Source organism: Molothrus ater, chromosome 3 (assembly GCF_012460135.2).
Source record: "Molothrus ater isolate BHLD 08-10-18 breed brown headed cowbird chromosome 3, BPBGC_Mater_1.1, whole genome shotgun sequence".
Taxonomy (NCBI): domain Eukaryota; kingdom Metazoa; phylum Chordata; class Aves; order Passeriformes; family Icteridae; genus Molothrus; species Molothrus ater.
Window position 1 is genome coordinate 39,308,028 of NC_050480.2, and position 20,294 is coordinate 39,328,321.

The 20,294-nt window shown below is 40.2% G+C and overlaps 1 protein-coding gene across 2 annotated transcripts in view; it reads right to left on the reverse strand.

Annotated features, from left to right (window-relative positions):
• Window positions 1–20,294, reverse strand: part of RPS6KA2 (ribosomal protein S6 kinase A2) — a 282,186-nt gene that overhangs the window by 149,515 nt on the left and 112,377 nt on the right. The window contains exon 1 of one of the 2 annotated variants that reach the window (XM_036380192.1): window positions 13,413–13,835. The exons of the other annotated variant lie outside the window; for it this stretch is intronic. Coding sequence (XP_036236085.1) covers window positions 13,413–13,511 — 99 coding nt within the window. The 5' untranslated portion in view covers window positions 13,512–13,835. Of the gene's footprint in view, window positions 1–13,412; window positions 13,836–20,294 lie in introns of those variants that run through there. 2 annotated transcript variants of the gene reach the window in all.

Sequence of the window (20,294 nt, forward strand, 5' to 3'; positions counted from 1 at the left end):
CCACTAAACATTATTTGCTTATCTTCCCTTTATAGCAAACAACAACAGACTGTCTGTTAAAAAGATGTGCATAATCTGGTTAGTGTAAAACATTTGTTATACGTGCCCACACAAGTCCCCCTCTCTCCTGTGTGCATTGATGTCTCATTTGCAATTCAGAGGCAAATTGTAAGGAGGCTGTGCAAAAGTGATCAGTTTTAACTCCAGTTTGTGGGGTACAGGTCTGTAGTCAGGTCTTGGCTAAAAGAACTAGCAGCTTCACCACGTCAAGTGTCACCAAGCAGAAATCTCGCTTTGCTATTTATGCATCCTGAAAACATCAGAAAATTTTGTTGACTGACCCTTCTGACTGTTCAGGGTGCAAATATGAGACACCAAACTAAGTAATTTGATAGTGGTTAGTTATATACAACAGAATTTAAAAGCAATTATTATAAGGTACTATTTCAATTACAGCATCAGTAAACACCAATATTCTTCCCAGACTCCCATACTTCAAATATTCCTGCCTGGGGACTCATCATTGCACCTGAAAAGCCTCTCTTGCCAGTAAAAATATCCACTTTTATCCAAAGAAATTAATTATTCATGTCATAAAAGCAACAATGAGCTAGCAAGACAGGAAATTTCAAGCAAACACTGATATTCTACTATAATTCTGTAACAAGGTTTCTAAAACCCTGTAAGTTATTATACTATGATAACTTTTTCTGATTAATTCATTACCAGCCTATACTTTCTACTAACTTCTACAGGATTTTTAAAATAATTCTACTGATAAATTAGTCTTTTTTTTTTAAATGTTCTGTGAGTTTTTTACTCCATAAATTATAGTCAAATGCCTCTTTTTCCCACTTGGTACATCACATTTTAAGCGACTAAAAGCAAATCTTTTTATATACATTTCCACACAAAGATGATCACTGGATTCCAAAGGGGAAAAAAACCCCACTATTATACTACATTGCCTGCCCCTTATAGCAAAAGCATCTCAGCAACCTTGATAAAATAGCACTGCTAGTGACTTCCTCTGCCTCACCCATTACATTAGAAGCAGGAACAGCTAAAACCAAAAGAGCTTGCTTGCTTCATTGTAAGGGGAAAAACATCAGTAAAAGACAATGCTATTACAATAAATGACATCACTGCTGGGGAGGATAGTATTTTAAAGCCCAAATATTTACACAGGTAAATAGACGAACCCACTTGTTTCTGCAGCAAATCCAAACACACTTCTCATGAAAAAAAATCCTATTTCGCTTCCTGGCATCAAAGTGTAGTAACGTTCTGAAAAGAGGGTAGTGAGAAATCCCCATTTCTTATCAAGCTGTCCCCTTCTTTCCCACCACACACCTCTGTTTGGTTTCTTTAGTGGCAAAGAAATTTGCTCCCACTCCCTGTTCCTTCATTTTGGGGTAGCAGTGTTGTCCTTTCTCTAGGTCCCTATTTTAACAATCTTACAGGAACATTATGTCTTCAAGAACACCATTTTTCTCCCTTTCTCTATTAAATTTGACAGTGCTTTCAAAGCAAAGGGTCAGAAAGGGGTGTGGGGGCATGTATAAAGCCTCATATTTTTAGGAACCTAGGCTAAAAATGAATCCAAATCAACAATTCAGTTTTTCAGTCAATTTCCTGTGTTCACACAGATGACTACATGACAGACACACAGAACACTGACACATCACCATTTCAGAAAAATAAAGGAAAACCAGAGTAATACCCTGACATTTTGGTTTGCATCCCTGCAGGAGTAACAGAATACCTCCTTCATCCACTACTAGCTGGGAACATCAGCAGTTCAAGATTCACTTTGCTGGTTTTATTTAGGAAATATGCCTTGAAGAGTTTTTAGTTTAGGAGGAAAGAACAAGACACTCTCTAAGATCCAAGACAAGAGTTTGAATTACACTGAGAAAAAGAGAGATTCCTGATTTCACAGTCTCAATATATTTTAGAGGCCACATGGATAAAATATTGTGATTTCACATCCAGATGTATTGCTATGGGCACTTTACCCTGCAACACTATCAAATTTAGCCTTCTAGGTTCACAGGCTTGGCCAGGGGACAAGCCTCTTTTACACATTCAGTTATGAGGACACTAATTTTGTGCTAGCCCAAAAGTTGGTAATAATACAAGATGTGCTTAAACATTAAACTACACAGGGTTAGTTTTTTGGTTGTTGGTTTTTTTTTTTTTGGTTTTTTTTTTGGCTGATTGTTTTTTTATAGTCCTTGGTGGCAACTTGAGGCCACCACCAGAAGGCAGAGAAGCCAATGAAGTTTACCGAGAGTAGGTTGTAAAAGCATTCTTCTATATATCAGGTTTTGGAAATGAGGAAGGAATGCTGCACTATCAACAACAATGCCAGTCTGCTGGGGTGTTAAGTGTCCCAACAAAAGCAATACAAGTTTTCTTCTGATTCAGATCTCGTTACAGTTCCAGGGAGGGAAAAAGAGCAAGTTGATTTGCTTTTCCTTTTAATCATGTAGGTTTGCACTGGTTTAGGCTTTATGACACTAAATTTAGCAGAAGTAGCCCTTAACTGCAAGGGTAAGGTGCTTTCAATGAAAGATCTTTTTATCATAAATGAATAAGTTAATGCAGGCTACTTTTAACTTTGTCATGGAAATCCCAAGGTTAACAACTACACAAGTTTACTCCTTTCAGGAAGCTGAAATGGATGATGACTGAGCAGAAATCATGAGACTTTGCATGATTTCACATCTCTAGAATGAGAAGGGACCAAATCATCATCTCATTTTCACTGTGAGTTTTTTCATCACGGTTCAAAAGAAAACACAGAGGGTAAAAAGCATAGAGGCAAAACAGGCGCAAAAGCTGTCACGTAACACAAAATGTTAACATTGATATCTTTGTTTCACTATTTTCTAAGATACTAAAGATGCCATAGTAACCATGCTTCAAAGTCAGAGTAGAGGTGCTGTGAAAATTGTTCTATATAAAGCTAAAATCCCAGACAGACAGACGCTCATGCTCAACTGGGAGCAGAGCTGAGTCAGAGGCATGAAACCCTCAGCTACACACTCAGGAGCTGTGAGTCAAGGGGACTCCCTAAGAGTTTCTTCTGCTGCTCTCCCTGAAGGAGAAATGATCACAAGACATTTAAACTACAGAAAGGCAGAATGCAGAGATATTTGAAGAAAAATAGGCAAGGACTGAAGTATATGAGATGGGGACATTTCTGAGATGTGCAGTTAGTGCTGCATCTGGGATTTGCTCCAGAGCCATCTGACCACTGCCCAGCCTCAGAGGTATCATCTCTGAATCAGCACTTCCTCAAACAAAGTTGTGTTTTTACTGATGACTGCCCAGTTACCTCAGTAAAGTGAGGGTGGAAAGTACCAAAACAGAGGCAGTACAAGAAAAGCAAAACCATGTGATTGCATTGTTTGAGTCAAAAGCATAAAACAAAAAAGCTGAATCAGATGAATGATAGGGTGAGGGAGAAGGAAAAAGCAGAACTGTTACCTTACAAGGGAAACATCTGAGAAGGCAAAGTGAGTTTCAGTAGACACCAGGAGGCAAGAGCCTGGTCTCAAGGGTACAGTTTCCATGAGCATGGAGCTCAGCATTTCCGCAGTCCAGCTGCGCAATTCTACACCAGAGCACAGCACATTCAAATCTTCAACCTTTATTTACAAGAGGGAAGAAAAGCCTGCAGACAAGAGTAAAGAATCATATCCCAGGAGGGCAAAACAACTTAATTTCTTCTCTTCAGTAACTGAAAAATGGGGAGTTGATGTGCCTCCCTGAAGAGATGATACAAAATCCTAGACAACAACAGCTCTGATCACCAGAAAGATAAATGAGAGCTTGTAGACCATAGTGGTACTCCACGGAGACAGCTCTACTCTTATTTCTCTCTCAGTCCCACAGATTTCACACCAGCAGAAGGATTTTAAAAGCCAGGGTAAAGGGGCAAACGTTCTCTTGGCTGTGATGCATATAGCCCATTAAATGTTTTATAAGTCCCCACTTCCCTGGGGATAGGTTGTATTTACCATGGTTGTGCCTGTGGTTAACAAGGAGGAGGAAGAGATGGACACAAAAAAGGAGGCAAAAAGCAAACCCTAAACTGATCAATAGAAGAAAAAGTGGTCAAGAGCAGAAGCAAGGGACTGATCTGTTTTGCATAAATAAGACTATTCATACAAGTTATGTTTTTGAAATGACCCAGATCATCTGTATTGGAAAAGATTACAGTTTTAATTCACTCATTTTACACATGTTATGACACTAAGTCAAAACCTTAAAACTTTCCTTACAACTCCAGGGAAACAACTCCTCCCATAACATCACAAATGTCTGCCTATTATAGCATTTCTTTCAATACAAACATTACTCAAATTAATTTTATGGCTTCTTTTACAACCTGTTAGAGAGAGAAAAATGCTTTTAAACCAAGCAAGGGAAGAAAAAACTACAACTGGCACCATTCACATAATTATCTTTGTTATGGGTAACTTACACCCTTTCACAGCAGAATACCCATCTCCAAGAGTAAATTGATATGTAAGCTTTATCCTGCTGTGGGGAAGATTTTCAAAAAGGCAGTTGGGATAACACATGTGATTATCTGCCAAAAGATACAAGAGGTAGTCTGTGCTTTGGAAGTGATGATCCTCAGAATCATTAATGGTATTCCTTCTTATGTCCCATATGGGTTTTCCTGTCTAGGAAAAATGAAAAATTTGTTTGCTAGAATAAAAAAATCCCTGTTGCAGAGAAGACTTTCAGAAATTTATTTCACACCATCAGGCAAAAGATGCTATTAGGTTTTTTTTCAGCACATGGTCTTTCAGAGAAAAGCAAATACAGATGGAGTTCCTCTGCTGTGTGAGAAGGGGTGCTGTAGCACTGATGGCATTAACAGCCATAGGAAGAGGAAAAGAAGACATCTGGATGCTGCCATAATCGTACTGGTGGAACAGGGGAAAGCAGGTGAATAAATTGTTTCCACTTAGCAGACAAAGTTCTGTGGCCCACCATCCTTACCAGCATTGCTGCTTCATATATTATGTAGTGACATTAATTTTTCTGCAAAATTATCAAAAGAAAAAGTAGGTGCACTTGAAGTATGTTTTTAGTATGGATTCTTCAATTCCACAAATGCATAAAAACTTGAAATCATGGGGGAAAAAACAAATCTCAGCAACTGATTTTGGGAAACTGGTTTGTCTCCAGCTGTGCTAACATAGGTGACTTTTTGGCTTGGATCGGTTTGTAGTTAACATGGTACGTACAGCCGTCTTTTTTCAGAGCAGAGAAAATGCCCCCAAAGTGCTTATCCTTTTGACATAACAGCTTGATTTAGCCCCAAAGCTAAGGATAATGCACATTAAAACTTTCTAAAGGAGAAGGCAAAGCCTCCCCTCAATCCCCCTCAACTTAGTTTGACCCACCTCCAGCTTTATTAGCTTTATGTATTTTTTGCCTTACAATTGCTAAAACTTCACCATGAACGAAAGAGGATTAAATAACAAAAATAGAACAGTATTATCATCATAAACCTGGACAATTTCACAGTGCTGGAGAGACTGAGAGGGATTAATTTATGCCTACTTCAGTGGGGACTTTCTTGCCTTTACAACACACAGCACTTTCCAGTGTGGACTCAAATAACACACTTTTCACCCATTTCTTGAGTAAGCCCAACCATGTGGTCCTTCTTTGGAAGTAGAATTTGAAGAGAAGTTGACAGAAGGCAGAAATAAGAGCTAAGATTAACTAGCACACTTTCCTTCCCTCCTTTTATGCCTATTTCACTGGTTGCCACATACAAAGAAGGTAACTCTCAAGGGTACAAGAATCTGGAAAACAAGAACAGATACATCATCTTCTCCATTCTTTCAAATTTAGGCACTGCAGTGTGTTTGAAATCAGCCATAAATGCCAACACATGAAAATCATTTGCATTTTGAAAACATCTTGGTTTAGCTATCCTAATAGTGTTGATTTAACTGAATATTAAGGAGTTTGTTTTGGAACAAAAATAAGTGATTTTACTTGCCAGAAAAGAGCTTCAAGTTTTTACGACATAATGAAATGTTATAAAAAAACTTCCATCTACACACACTAAACACTAAAAAAATTCAAATCTAGTGATATGAATTCATTTTGAATTGCATCACAGAAATAATCTAATATAAAGGCTTGCTGTCAGATTACTCTTTAGTAATAATTGCAATGCATAACCATACAGGGATAAAGTAGGAATGGTGCAGACTAGCAGCAGATACAGCAGGGTTTCAGATACTTAGAGATGGCTTTTCAATTAATGCAATTACAATGTTTAATTGCTGCCCCAGACATGTTCTAGGCACAGAGACTGCATAAAACAGGAAAGATTGCCATGGAGGTCCACTGATGCAGAAGTTTTAGACTAAGATATCTTTGAGAGTCACAGAACCTGTCCACTAGTTGCTGGCAATGTGAAGATAGGGAAAACAAAGCTGAACTGATGGAGGATTTTTTTTTTGTTACTCACTAGAAAAAAAGGAGCAGAAATTTCTACCAAAAGAAAAGAAAGGTGAATGTTATAGATTCACCTTTACATACACTCGGCTCACCCCCTCAGTTTACTCACAACAATTCCTTAAAGTAAAACTATTTACTGCTTTCTGCCAGTCATACACAGGCTCGGATTTGGCCCTGCAGGAAAGAGGCGTGACGCTCTTGAATTACAGCTGGACTATATATGAGTTCACATGCTAAGGTTTAATGAGTCAACTGTCATTTTACCAATTAATATCATTACCTATCACCTGAAGGCACACTGGCAAACTGTATCTTCCCTTCTTGCCTATGCACTGCCACACAATGTCTAATAGTACACTGCAATCTGAGGAAAAGGTTCTCTTCATTAGAAACTTTGTGGTTTTGTTTTCTGGGCTCTAAAAGGTTTGCATTTCCAGTACCCTTGAACTCCTGGATCTCAGCTAGAAGAGAGCTGTAAGTTCTCCCACATCTCACAGTAAAAGCAGCTCTGCTGAAATACTGATCCACTTCAAATACAGTACACTTCAAAGTAGTGAGAGAGATTGAACAGCAAAGGACAACTGCTCCCTTCCAAGTCTTCCAAAGCCATGCTGTGGCCACCCCATCACCATCCATGCACTCACTGAGGAAATGTGCACCCGAAACTGTTTGCCTGGAAGGCACTTCCCTGCATGTGAATCGTAGTTGTCCTGCAAGGGCCTTGAATGGATGGATCACTTACTTCCTTACACATCCTCAGTCAGAAAGCTATTTTCAAGGCAGATTTAGTAATCCCATCGCTCTTTTTCATTTTCTGAAACTTTGTTCTCCAGGGAGCAAAACAGAAAGCTCCATGTAAGAGCTGACAGTAACACACAGGCACAGAATGTGTCCTGTCTGCAGAGCCAACTGCTGCTTCTATACAGTACTTGGAGACTTTATTAACAGCAAACACTTTTATGGAATCCTTGCTGAACTGGGACAGTAGGTCTTGTTAAGTGAACAAAAGGAAATGACTAGAAAATATTTAGATGAAAAGTGTTTGTACTTGAGTAACTGATAAATCAACATAAGGAGGGATTTTGTTCTGATTCTGTCTACTTTAGAAAATACTTCCAGTTACCTGTGATGACACAAATGCAGAAAGCACAGACAAAAGGAGTCTCCTCCTGAGACTAGCAGAAAAATGCATGAAGCAAATGCTATTAATAATAAAAATAGATGTAGGAGAGCTAAACCCTGTGAGAACGGACTTTTTGTGCCACAGGGTCAGACAGGTCATCATGCTATGAGCTAAAACTTCAAATAAAATCACACTTGCATAAAACTACGTTACTGCAAATAAGTGCTCAGCTGCCCACAGGTTCCAACCAGTCCCTGAGGTTCAGCTCCTCATCTCCTGTACACCCACACACAGATGCTCCAGGCACAGGGAACCAGGGCAGTACCTGGCTCAGAGCGTGGAAGGGCACTGCCCTCTCCCTTTCACTCATTCCATCACTGGTTTGTAGGCATGTGTGGGTCCCATCTGTGAATCAGACATCATCAGGAGTCATCCCACAACCAAATGAAGAAATCAAGACCTCTTCTGTTATATGATGATCCCATGCCTCTCTCTATGCCCAAACATTGGTGTACCCTGGCTGTGTGACCAGAGCCTGTGTTTAGTTGTGTGATCCATGTCAGAATTCATCTGACACCAGAGCCCATGGATCAGCTCTGTCAGCACTGGCTTGGATGCCAAATACCATCAGATCAAGGAATCATGCAAACACTGAGACAGTGGAAATGGAGCATAAAATGACAATTTGGATGGGTCTTTGGCAGGGTAGGGGCCTTTGAGATCTAATTGATTTTTACAAAGGACAACTAGCATCCAAAAAAGGAAGAGATACTCCCTAACAATGTCACTGTAACTGGCCCAGGGTCTTGTTCCTAGAAATCCCTAACTTTCAGAAAGGAGAAAATACATTTTTTCCACCCTTCCAAAAAGACTGAGAAAAGGGACCTGAACAGTTTCCAAATGCATAAAAATCATGCTGCAAAGAAAAGGAAACTCCTTTTCATAGCTACAGTGGGGAGAACAAGAAGACACAGGTTTGAACTGCCCTAAGGAAACTTGTTAGATATTAGGAAAACCCTTAGATGCTAAGGATAATGATGCAAAATATACCACATACAGAGGTTATGGGCATTTACTACTGGAGGCTTTCAATAGGAGGTTAGAAAAATGTCTTTGGTGGCAGAGTTTAGATATAGCTGATGCTGCCTAAGGAGGAAGAGTCTTCTTCTTCCAAGGGTTTTTAGATGCCTTCCAGTCCCAATTTTCTGTGATTTTCCTGTATACAAGTTATCCCTACATCTACCTGCTTAATTTTCCCTTTCTGTACCTCAGAAGTTAATTTCAGGCTTGTTGGAAGGAGCACATATCAAGCCTGAGGCACATGAGACTTTATTTGGGATAAAGTCAGAAGCAGTTGGGGAATTGGGAGCAATTCCTTTATTAAGAAAATGTACATATATGGGTATTGCCCCCAAACTCAACGTAAATAGGTAGAATAGTAACAAAGGACTTGAATATTTATCATAATTTTCCTTTTTTCAAATGGGAAATGCAAAGCACAAAGCTGTAATGACACAGCACGTTGTCAAAATGAGCCTGAAAAATGGATTTCCTGGCTCCTCAAGTGACCTATCTGAGGGACTACATGCTCCTCCTGCTCTTGCTCTCTCTCCCCTCCCTGCCTCCCTTCCCCCCAGCAAGCTGTGCAAGACTACAAGAACTGCAGCATTTCCTCGTAAAAGTCTTGCCTGCAGCTGGGAAAGTCAGACACTACAACAGTATCTGTGCCTTCTGCTATAACAAGAACACACATCACAAAGATGATCATTACCACGGGGGGAAAAAGTGAAAACTAAAGCTGCCTCAGGACTTACACCTTGCAGAGATGTTCTTGGGCTGATAAGCCCCATCTCCTTTCTTTAACTTGCCTTTATTCTGGCTAACATTTGACAGAAAGACTCTATTCCTCTACCAAGTGAGTAACTATAAAAGTAATAAAAAAGAATAAAGGGCATACTGCTGATAAGGAACAGAATTGCTCTTTATACAAGGGCAGAAGAATTCACAATTGCCTCCAGCCCACTGTGGAAAAGGAGCAGTCTAGCTCAGCATTTTGTGGGCTCTTTCCTAAGGCTGCTGTAACTTCAGCTTGTAGGAAATCAGAATCAGAGCCTAAGATTAGAACCACAAATCTCTCCTAACAAAGTATTTAGAAAGCCAGTGCCAGTCCTTCTGCACTACTACTTTCAAGCCTGCGTAGGCTCACTTCCATTTCCTACATGCCAGTGCTGGAACCAAAGGAGGACCCAAGCTTGAATCATCCACAGGAGATCCTGCCTCTCAAACTGACCATGCCAAGACACACCAGGATCCAAATTAATTCTGAATTAATTTCCAAGAACTCTGCTAGGCTCTAAGCCCCATACATAGAGTAAACATAATTTGGATTCATCATTACCAGTAAGACTAAAAACGAATTAGAAGAATTAAAGTGGAAGAATAATGAATTAAAAATACGTCAGGAACACAAAATTCAGAAGCATCTCCAAAAAGAATAAAAGGCAATGTCTTAATTGATTGTTTTCTCAAAAGGAAAAAAAAAATGCTCCTGCATAATTGGAATAAATATCAAATTCTTTATAAGCTTAGGTATTTCCTAGCTTATTCCAATGGCATATTTAAATTTTGATTTATAAATTAAGAGATATTGCTCACTGCCATAAGACACATTCCACTGAGTCTCAAAGTCTTTAGCAGATCCCCACTGTGTGTACTTTATCCTGATGGTTTCACATTCATGTTCATCAACACTCAGCAAGAACCATAAACAAAGCCCTTTCTCAGATGCACACATGCAGTTCCCATTGACTTTGCTGGATTTTCAGCTGACTTCAATTAGAACTCCGCGCATGTAGAAGGGCAAAACTTGGCTCTGCACTTTCAATAAAATTACATCACTAGATACCTTTTAAATGAAGGGCAATGCAGGCCATACTGAAAAATAATATAAACTGAAACCCTGTAAAATGTAGCCAAATAAATTCAAATTTCAGCCAGATTTTTCCAGAATAATAAAAAGGGCGTGAATTTTAGGCAAGATGAAATGAAACCCTAATACCATCTCATTACCAGAGTGCACTCTGCCTCTTTCAGCAGGACAAAGTGTGAAACCCAGCTGTTTACACAAGGTGGTCATCTTGTTGTTTCAGGTATAGCAATGACATTGGCATCTGAAACAATCAAGTAAAGGTCAGGTTACAAGCTGTGATTTGCTAAGTCCTTTTCTGCAGCTGTATCCTGGCCCTGTAAGCTACCATTCTCATTACAAGTGAATATGAAGTGTAGAATACCACAGTAGAAAAAGTAATTAATCATGGTATTAATAACTAATACTGTATTATTTTTGAATCTACTCTAATAGTGGTATTTTAAGCATATTAAATGCTTGAGCCTAGGAGTATCTATCTTAAACCCTTCAATCCTCCTTCCCAACTTGCCAAAAGAACAACATAATAAAAATCCCACACAAACTAGTAAAATCAGTACCCTTCCAAATTTTAAATGACATTGTGCAACACAATTTCTGCCAGGTACATTAGCTAATGCACACTAAGCAAAGCAATGCCCCATGTGTTTTTTCCAAATTTCTTTATTTTACTTTTACTCATTCCATGATGTAACCACCTGTATCTTTTTACTGCATCTTTAAAAATATCTACCTACTAGGATGAAGAAAATTCTCACTTCTAAAAAACCATCTAACAGCCTTCCTCTCACTTTCTGTTTGTCTGATAAGCACTTGTTAGCCTGCAATTACAAATTTATACACAGAAGTACTCAAGGATGAGAACCACTGAGGAGACTTGATGTTCATGTTTGGCTGTCAACCCCTGTCCAAAGAAGTAACATTCTGATGGTTCTCACACTTAAATAGCAGAACAGATTTTATGAATAATTTTTTCTTCATAGCTGGAACAGCCCCTATTCTCCACTCCATTATAATACAGAGTCACTTTGCATCAAGTTGGTCATTACTGATGAGCCAGGGAAGAAAGGAGGGAAGTGGATGAAGTGCTCTGAAGGTACGTGTGTGACCGGGTAAGTATCAGGTTGCTTCTTGAAGCAAATTATTTAAAATCAGAAAAAAAATCATTAGAATACAACTCACATAAAGGGAAACTATTTCATAATTATTGAGAAAGTCCAGTAAATCTAACACTGGTGGTCAAAGGGATTGCAAAGACTTTTTTTTTTTAAATGCTGAGTCGTACTGGTCATTCACACTGGATTATCCAGTAAATTAAATAATTAGTATGGTGGAATCTGTTTCTCCCCATGAGGTTTGCTGGGGCTCTGCTCTTCCCAAACCAACTCCCCTCCTAACATCCCATCCTGACACTGGTGGCCTGTGAAGACACTCATTTGTGTCAGAACTCCTTCAAGTAACTGCAAGTCTACTTGTCTCTCTTGGAGCACGAGCTTGGAGAATTTACAATGTGATGCAAGGAACATTTATTCCAGCTTAAGCTCTGTGATTCTGACTACACAATCAGAAAAGGAAAGGTATCCCTATCTCTCCCCTCAGTCCTACTGGGATGCGACTGTTCCAAGGAGGGAGTTATTAGTTTACTTTAAATGCACAGCATGTCTGTTTGATGATGAGAATAAAAATTTACATGATCATTTTCCAAGAAATTTGATTTTAAGTAGTTAGGAAAGAAAATAACAACCAACAAAACAGGTGAAAAACTTGGCTTTTCAGCATGCCCTGTTTAAGCAATGACACATGAAGAACTTTATGTTCAAACAATTACCTGGTGCTTTAAATAGGACACTAAGGGAATAACGTTTCAAAATGTATTCACACAGCACAAGACAAATCCTCCTCCTGGGAGTACCAGTGCAAATCAGAGTAACTCCTCAGAGGTCAATTGAAGTACACCAGCACAAAATAAACGTGAGACAGAAGGGAATCAGACCCCATCTACCTCTATATTAATGCAGAGGTTGCAGATCATCTGCAATGGTAAAGTGAACAACATAAATATAACTGACATCTATTCAATTGATCTCACATCCTGCCGACTATTCACAGCTCCAAATACAGGGCTGAAGAACAATGGTTTGAGGAAGGCAGGCAGAAATCCGGGTTCTAACCCATTCACACATTCCAATTTGCTAATACCTCCTACTTGAACTGCTTTCATCTCCCCACACTGCTAAATCATGAAGGGCTTGACATTGTCCCCCCAGCTCCCAAAGAACAACTTCTCCTAAAACAAAGTAAATGAAAAAATACCAAGAGAGATGTATGGGAGAAAGATAAATGCAAAAAAATACGTGCAAACATGAGAATCTATCAAGAAATAATGGAGAAATAATCAAGAGAATCCCTGTCTAGCATAGCACATATATATATATGAAAGGCACTAGCAAACTGATTAATTATTTGGAAACCTAGCACTAAGAAAGAATGGTACGCATGCAAGGGAAGACTAAAATATGAGGCTATTTCAAACTATGGTGTCATTTGTGCTAATTTAAGTGGATCTGTAATTATTTCCTACAACTTCATGATGTCCTGAACCAGCTTCCTCCTCCCCTGCAAAGCTGATAAAAGGACTCTTGGCAACACTAAATATATTATGCAATGTATTGAATACTACCGAGAAAAAGCACTGAATTACACGGAAACAAAGAACATTAGGTGCGAGTATCACCACCTCCAGGGAAAGAGCACCTTTAACTACTTACCACATCAGTAAATGCAGGCGGTTCTCTTGCACCTCCGCTACCTGCACCTAACAGCATTTGCTACATTTAACAAAGTTAAGGCGAATTTTACCTCAAATCTACTCAGGCTGGAGCTCTTTGACCGAGACTTCTTGCGGAGATAGACGGAGAAGAAGCGGCGCACCGTGAACTTCTTCATGTTCATGTCCATCGCCCTGTCCCAGCCGCGGCGCGGAGCACGAAGGAGCTGCGGCGCCGGCGGGCAAAGCTAACGCATCCCGATTGCCCCCTATTTATATCCACAGGCAGCGGATCCTCCGAAGTGCCTGGTTTTGTTCATGGAGCCGGACACAGCGCGGTCCCTGCCGGAGCCGGGGCAGCCCGGAGCCGGCCCCTCGGAGCATGCAGCCTCCCCGCTCCGCTCTGTTTACATTCGGGTGCGCCGAGCCCAACTCCGTCCCCGCTGCCGCCGCTCCCCCCCGCCGCCGGTCCCGCTACGCCCAATGAGGCCGGGCTGAGGCTGCACGCAGAATCAGCGCCGGCGGATGACAGCTCCTGCGTCCCAGGCGGAGCAGGTTCCAGACAAATATTGGATGTGTCTATTGCTCTGCGCTCCCTCTCCTCTCTCAGTCAGGCTCTTTCAATTTCCTGCTTTCTGAATCACATGGGGAATAGGCACATGCTGCACTTCTGTTTTTAGCTCAGAATTCAGACGCTGCTATAATTACTGAGGGCTGTGGTGGTCAGATCCGAGAAGAAATCGGCTCCCCTGTGAGAGCCGCTCCTGGAAGAAAGCTGAAAGATGTCGTGCCCCCACTGCCAGAATAGAAGGGTTTGAATCTCCTTTTATTCCGGGAGTATGCAAAATAGCACTGTCCCCCCTCCGCCCCCGAAATTGACAAGCTCACCATATCCTGTTCACAATCTCCCGCCCGCTCTACATTGAAATACCCAACACCGGCACGGCTCTGAAAATAGAAAGCACAATCTAAATGGTAAGTATTACTATTCTTATTGTACTACAGCAGGGAGCTACAGCCCTTCTAGGGGGTTGAGTATGTACATCTATTTACGGGCTGTAATTTTGAGCTGCACAGCAGCATGCAGACTTACAGCTGCACCCCCACCTTACCGCAACAAAATCACATTTTTCAGCTGTTCTTCAAAAACTAATGAATCTCAGTGTGTTCCAGAGACCAAAGAGCTTTCTCTGCCTATTGCACACACTTCAGGCTCTTTTCCCATGGCAGCCTTTTCTCTCTGGCTACAAAGGAGCACCTAGACATGCCTTTCTCCCACAACCTCGGACATCGCTACAGCCTGAGAAGACTTGGAGGTTAAATGACAACACCTCTCAAGTCCATCTGCTCTAAAAGAGAGGTGTATTTTGCTTTACTTGCATATCTTGGCTGTGAACTACGTTGGCTAGCAATGCCAGTCAATATCTGCTTTTTCTCAGGTTCTCTGTCCTATTCTTCTGCCTAAAGCTCACCATAGTCTATATGCACCCAAAGAAGTATTAACAAGAAAAAAGAAAAAAAGAAAATAATATTTTGGCATTTATGGTTTAATTAAAAAGGAGGCTAGAATGGAAAGGCTGCCATTAGTGCTGGGCTCTATAATCTCATAGAGCTTGACTCTGCTATGCCTGGACACCGGTGCTACAGTAGCCTAAGGTGACTGTTTCACAGTGACAGTCTGGACAGTCTGCTTCTTCCTTATCCCTTCTCAGCACACCTTCTGATTGCTTCTCTGAGCCTCTTGGTTTGCAACAAAAATACCTTTGGGGGTTGCTTTCAGTGTGCTGCCCCCGTGCTGGCCCATGTCAAGCCTAGGAGTCTTTTTGCCATTATAGTTCCCTTGTTTCCCCAACTAAAGATGCTGGAGCAGAGGCAAGTGTCCAAGAAGAAAACCTTAGGTATATATAGGTAACCCTATACACAGGCAAAACAATGAACAGGCTAAAAGGCAATTTAGTTGGTCAATGCCAAAATTACTTGCTGATGCAGCCTCTCTAGTCAAGTTTTGTGTCTCCTCACAAGCTTGCTGCAGTAAAATCTGCAGTGTCACAAAGGCCTTAGGCCCTCCGCTGATTACGTGACCTGCCCCTCACCTGCCCTGACACACCACACAACTGCTGCTGCTACTTCTGTGCTGCCTTTTCCCTGTCAAAGAGGAGTCCTGCCACAAGCTGGGCCAGGCTTTGTGCTGGCAATGGCTTTTGGTAGCCTCACACATTCCCACCTGTGTAAGCCACTTGAGCCTTAAAGAGCAAACAAACAAGTCCAGGGTGAGGTTCCTGAACCCTTCCTGTCACAGATACATCCCTGGTCACTGACATCTTTATGCAGAGGAGGTGATAACTTCCCAGCTTCAAATACACAGGCTGTGTGTAGTAACATGAAGTATACGAGTGCCTGTTACTATTGCACTGGCAGATTTATCACAACCCTCCCTTCTCATTACATCAGTGGTGATTTCACATACAGGGACTTGCATTCACCATTAAATGTGCCTGCACTGTAATAAACTTCCAGTAAAATTACACAGGTCATGACTTAATACCTAACTATCAGGTACACTTATTACATTCAGAATTTTGTTCTTTACCACAAAAATAATTTTTTTTTTTAATCCATCACAATGTATTGGCAAGTTATTGTCCACATCAGAGCAGAAACTATCCTTGTATGCTAAAGGTTAGACTATAACACTGAGCACCATACCCAGGGATAGGAAGTAACTCTCTTACATCCCTGACATGACACAGGCATGGAAATAGACGTGCTCTTCTTGTTTTCTTATTCTGCTTTCAGACAGGTAATTAGGGATTAATTGCAGAAGGACAACCAAGCACCTTCACTCTACTGACAGCAGATCAGCAGAGATATTGCAGAATATATTCCAACTTTTGCAAAAAAGCAAAAGCAACGGAGATGCACAATTTACATAAAAAATACAAATGCAGAAATTAAACAAAATACACTTGCATGCAAAATTAAAGCATAGGGATAGATGTGTGAAAAGCAAATTCTACTACTGTTCCATGTGGCATGCTTCAAGACATTGAACTTAACTTTTCCTCAGAAAAACAAATAAGAGGCATCAAAAACATTATCTGAAACTTTCATGCAAGTCAGATAATAACCACTTTTCACAGTGGTTGTAATAAAAAGGTTCAAGCCAAAAAATAAGTTTGGTTACATTGGAACATTCAGCATAACATTTATAAACACACTATGGTCAGATAAATCTACAATGTGAAATATTAACTGCACTTAAAAATTCATGTATTTAAATTATTTCTCTTCTCTGAGCAATTTTAACTGCTGAGCAACTTCATGGAGGAAAAAAAAATCTCCAAATGTCTCCATTTAAGAAAACAATAAACAACAAAAATGGTGGAGGTGACCTATGACACATTGGCATCAACCAGTAATATTCATCTGTATTCTGAAATACGCTTTTTAAGACTAGAATCGCATATGCTGTAACACAAAATAAATAAATACAATATCATGGCTGCCACTCCTCCCAGTGAGGTTAATAGCAAAATAAAGTTTATTTCAGCTGGAAAAAGGCTTAAAAAAAACCCCCAAAATAAAAAGCTCATAGCCAGGATTCAAGACAAGCTCTCCAACAGGAATCACCAAAGTTAGATATTACATAGCCCAGGTTTGATTTTTAAAAGATAAATGGAGAATTTCCAATAATATGTAATGAAAGCCAAAGGTCCTTTCCTCATACAGATGGACCATACCAAGAGCAGGAACAGACTGAAGGACCCAGGCTTAGAAAATTAACAGAGGGCAGCACAACAGCCTGAACAGCACCCAAGTGAGAAGGATGCCAGTAGCCAATGCCAGATGAGTCATCAATATCTAAATGATAGAACATGCAAGTCCAAGATATCTACCACAAACTGGAAGATATAATTACCAAGAGAAATTTTGTATTACTGTACTACACAGAGCATCATGCCCCATGTTGAAATTAGGCCTTCTATTTTTTTATATGAATCAACAATTTATGAGCAAACCCAGAATGACTCTGCTACTTGAGTAAATTTAGCCATCACTGTAAAAGTAAAAACTATGAATTGATAGTATCTTCCTTGCAAATGCAATCAGTATTACCAATCCTTCCCCAGTAAGTCCATCAGAAAGACAGAACAAAATCCAGAGAGAAATAAGAAAGCATCAGCAGCAGAGACACCACAGACAGAACAAATAAGATTATCAGAACACAACATGCAGAGAAAAAGAAAATGAGACTCCCACAACAGAGGCCCAAGAGACAATGCTACACTAAAGGTGAATTACGCAGTGCCATTTATGCTCTCATCAAAGAAACTCAGGAACAAAGCAGATGTTTCCAAGGGACACCAATCAGCTGAATGAAGAACAAGACTTTCCCCCCGGTGGTTAGATTGCATATGACTCTTTCAGTGACTGCTGTTTCATTTCATCTTGAATGCTGGACAAATTGCCACATGGCTTTTGTTTCCTCCATGAATACATAAGGTAGCTATTTTTCTTACTGATATTTCTTTTCTGCTTTGCCCAAAGAAGTGCTTGGGCTTTGCTCTCATTGCATCAGTGTGGGTCTCAGCTTTTCCAGCTGCTAAGTACCTTGTCCTGTTTAGCACACACTTACTTCACTGGAGTTTTCTCTCTCAAAAAGGCACACTGGCCTGCCAGCACCGCAGAATACAGGCAGTGATTTACCATCTCTCACCAAACCAGGACTGACAAGTGATCAACCACGTTGGCTGGATGGGGATACAAGGGAAGAGGAAGGAAAGAAAGTGCTTTTTTTCCTTTCTCTCACCTCCTGGATGTGCATCACAAGCTTCAGTAATTTTGATCCTTTTCTGTATATGTATTATTCCAGTGGAGGTGCAGGCCCCTTTAGCCATCTTGCAAATTAAAATCACTGCTCAGAAGGAAGGAGAAAGTGAAGTCACCTTGTCTAACTGGGTCTGACAAACTGATGGGACACAGGCGCCTTGGACACAGTTTTCTTTAATCCCAAGAGAAATATAATAGCCTGACAATGTCTGTTTAATCTTGCACTTGTAAACTCAAGGCAAAAACAGAGTATCTCCTATACCCACATCTATGTTATTCCCTTGTTGCTAAAAGCAACATCCAACACTGGCAATTGTATGAAGAGAAACTAGTATAAATAGAAGTGCATCAGCCCCAGGAGAGAGACTCTAAAAAGACCTGTTCTGCTTGATATGGTGATATTCCATTTAGTGGATTCTATTCAACACATTTAAACATTCCTAATAATGGGCATCAAAATAAGTTCTTGATAGATTTGAAATCAGTATTTTGCAGAGATGCAAGTAGATTAGATGGAGACAAAAGTTCTGAAGAATTTTCAATAGACTACATCAACAGTAAGATTAAAAAAAAAATAAATTACACAGTTGCACTAAGATGGTGAACCATCCCTGTGCCATTCTGGAGAAGAACAATCATATATCTTGAGTTGGAAGGGACCCACACAGATTATTGAGTCCAGCCCCTGGCCTCGCATATGACAGCCCCAAGAATTCCACCATGTGCCTGAGAGCATTGTCCAAACACTTAGTGTACTCTGTCAGGCTGGTGCTGTGACCCCTTCCCTGAGGAGCCTGTTCCAGTGCCCAACCACCCCTTGGGTGACAAACCTTTTCCTAATTTGCAAGCTAAATCTCCCCTGACAGAGCTTCCGACCGTTGAGGTCTCCTTGGTTCAGTTGCCCAAAGATCTTCCTCAATCCTTCCTAAGCACCCACCAGTCACATGGTTATAGTGTTACTTTTAGACTACCAAATGAGCTACACCACGAGGACATGTGCTTGTTCTTATGTTCAGGGAGACTCATGAGTGCTGCAGAAGTAATAGTTCCAGAAATAAGAAAACAATATTTGATTGAGTTTTCACCAGAGGACAGACATTTTAATTCTCAGAAAAGCATCTTGTGTTAGTGCTGGAGCATCAGATTGGCAAGTGCCACAGCTGCTGTATTGACTGCCCCCATATGTTCTTTGCTGCTCACAGACTCAGGGGACCATGCAGCAGCTTCACTGGCCACACACACATCACTCAGCTGTGGGCTGCTTTTAAGATGGAGATTACAATGTCTAGCAATCTGCATGGAAGAGTATCAGCCTCAATTCTCTGTTTTTTTTGTTTTTTAGCGGTGTCACTGAGCATTTTACTTTCCTGGCTGATAATATATACTGGTCTTGCAGGATTCTGGTGGCTTAGATACAAATGTAAGACAAAGAACCCAAAAATCCAATTTCCTTCATATTATGTAAGCTTCTACTCCAACATGAAGGAGATTGCTGAAGATACAATTCTGCTTTCTTTTCTTTGGACAATCAGAGATTCACACTGTTCTCCTATAAAGGACTGGAAGTTTTCTGGAAGGAAGGATGATAACTGAAGTATGAACGGTCTTATCACATGAATATTTATGAATAGCACTTTGAGCGAACGTTATACAATAGAAAATTGGATGGAAGAACTTCATTATGCACAGCATATGTTTACTGTTTATTCAGACTAGCTGTGAACAATATTAAAAAGACAGGCATTTGTTAAAAAACTCCTAATAGGCAATTTTCCCTTAATAGGCTCAGAAAGATATCCTACACCTAACAGTAGAAACAGTGCATGGAACTTTTACTGGAGCACCCATTTCTACTTCTAATAATCATTGACAGAGCAAGCTGACACTAAAGTGAGCAGAAAAACCAGACCACTGTTTGCCATTGAAACTCTGAGAAACAGAAAAGTGTATAATGGGGCTTGCAAATTTTATTCAGCAAAGTACCAATTTTAGGTAAAAATTTTCCCTTTAATTATTTAGTAAAACCACACACGTAAGGTACAAAAGTTAACAAGGTATATAAAAGCATCATATTTACTTGAACTGAGTGACCTGAATTAATGTCCTTCTTTTATATCTGAAACGATTTGTATGACCTTGAAGAA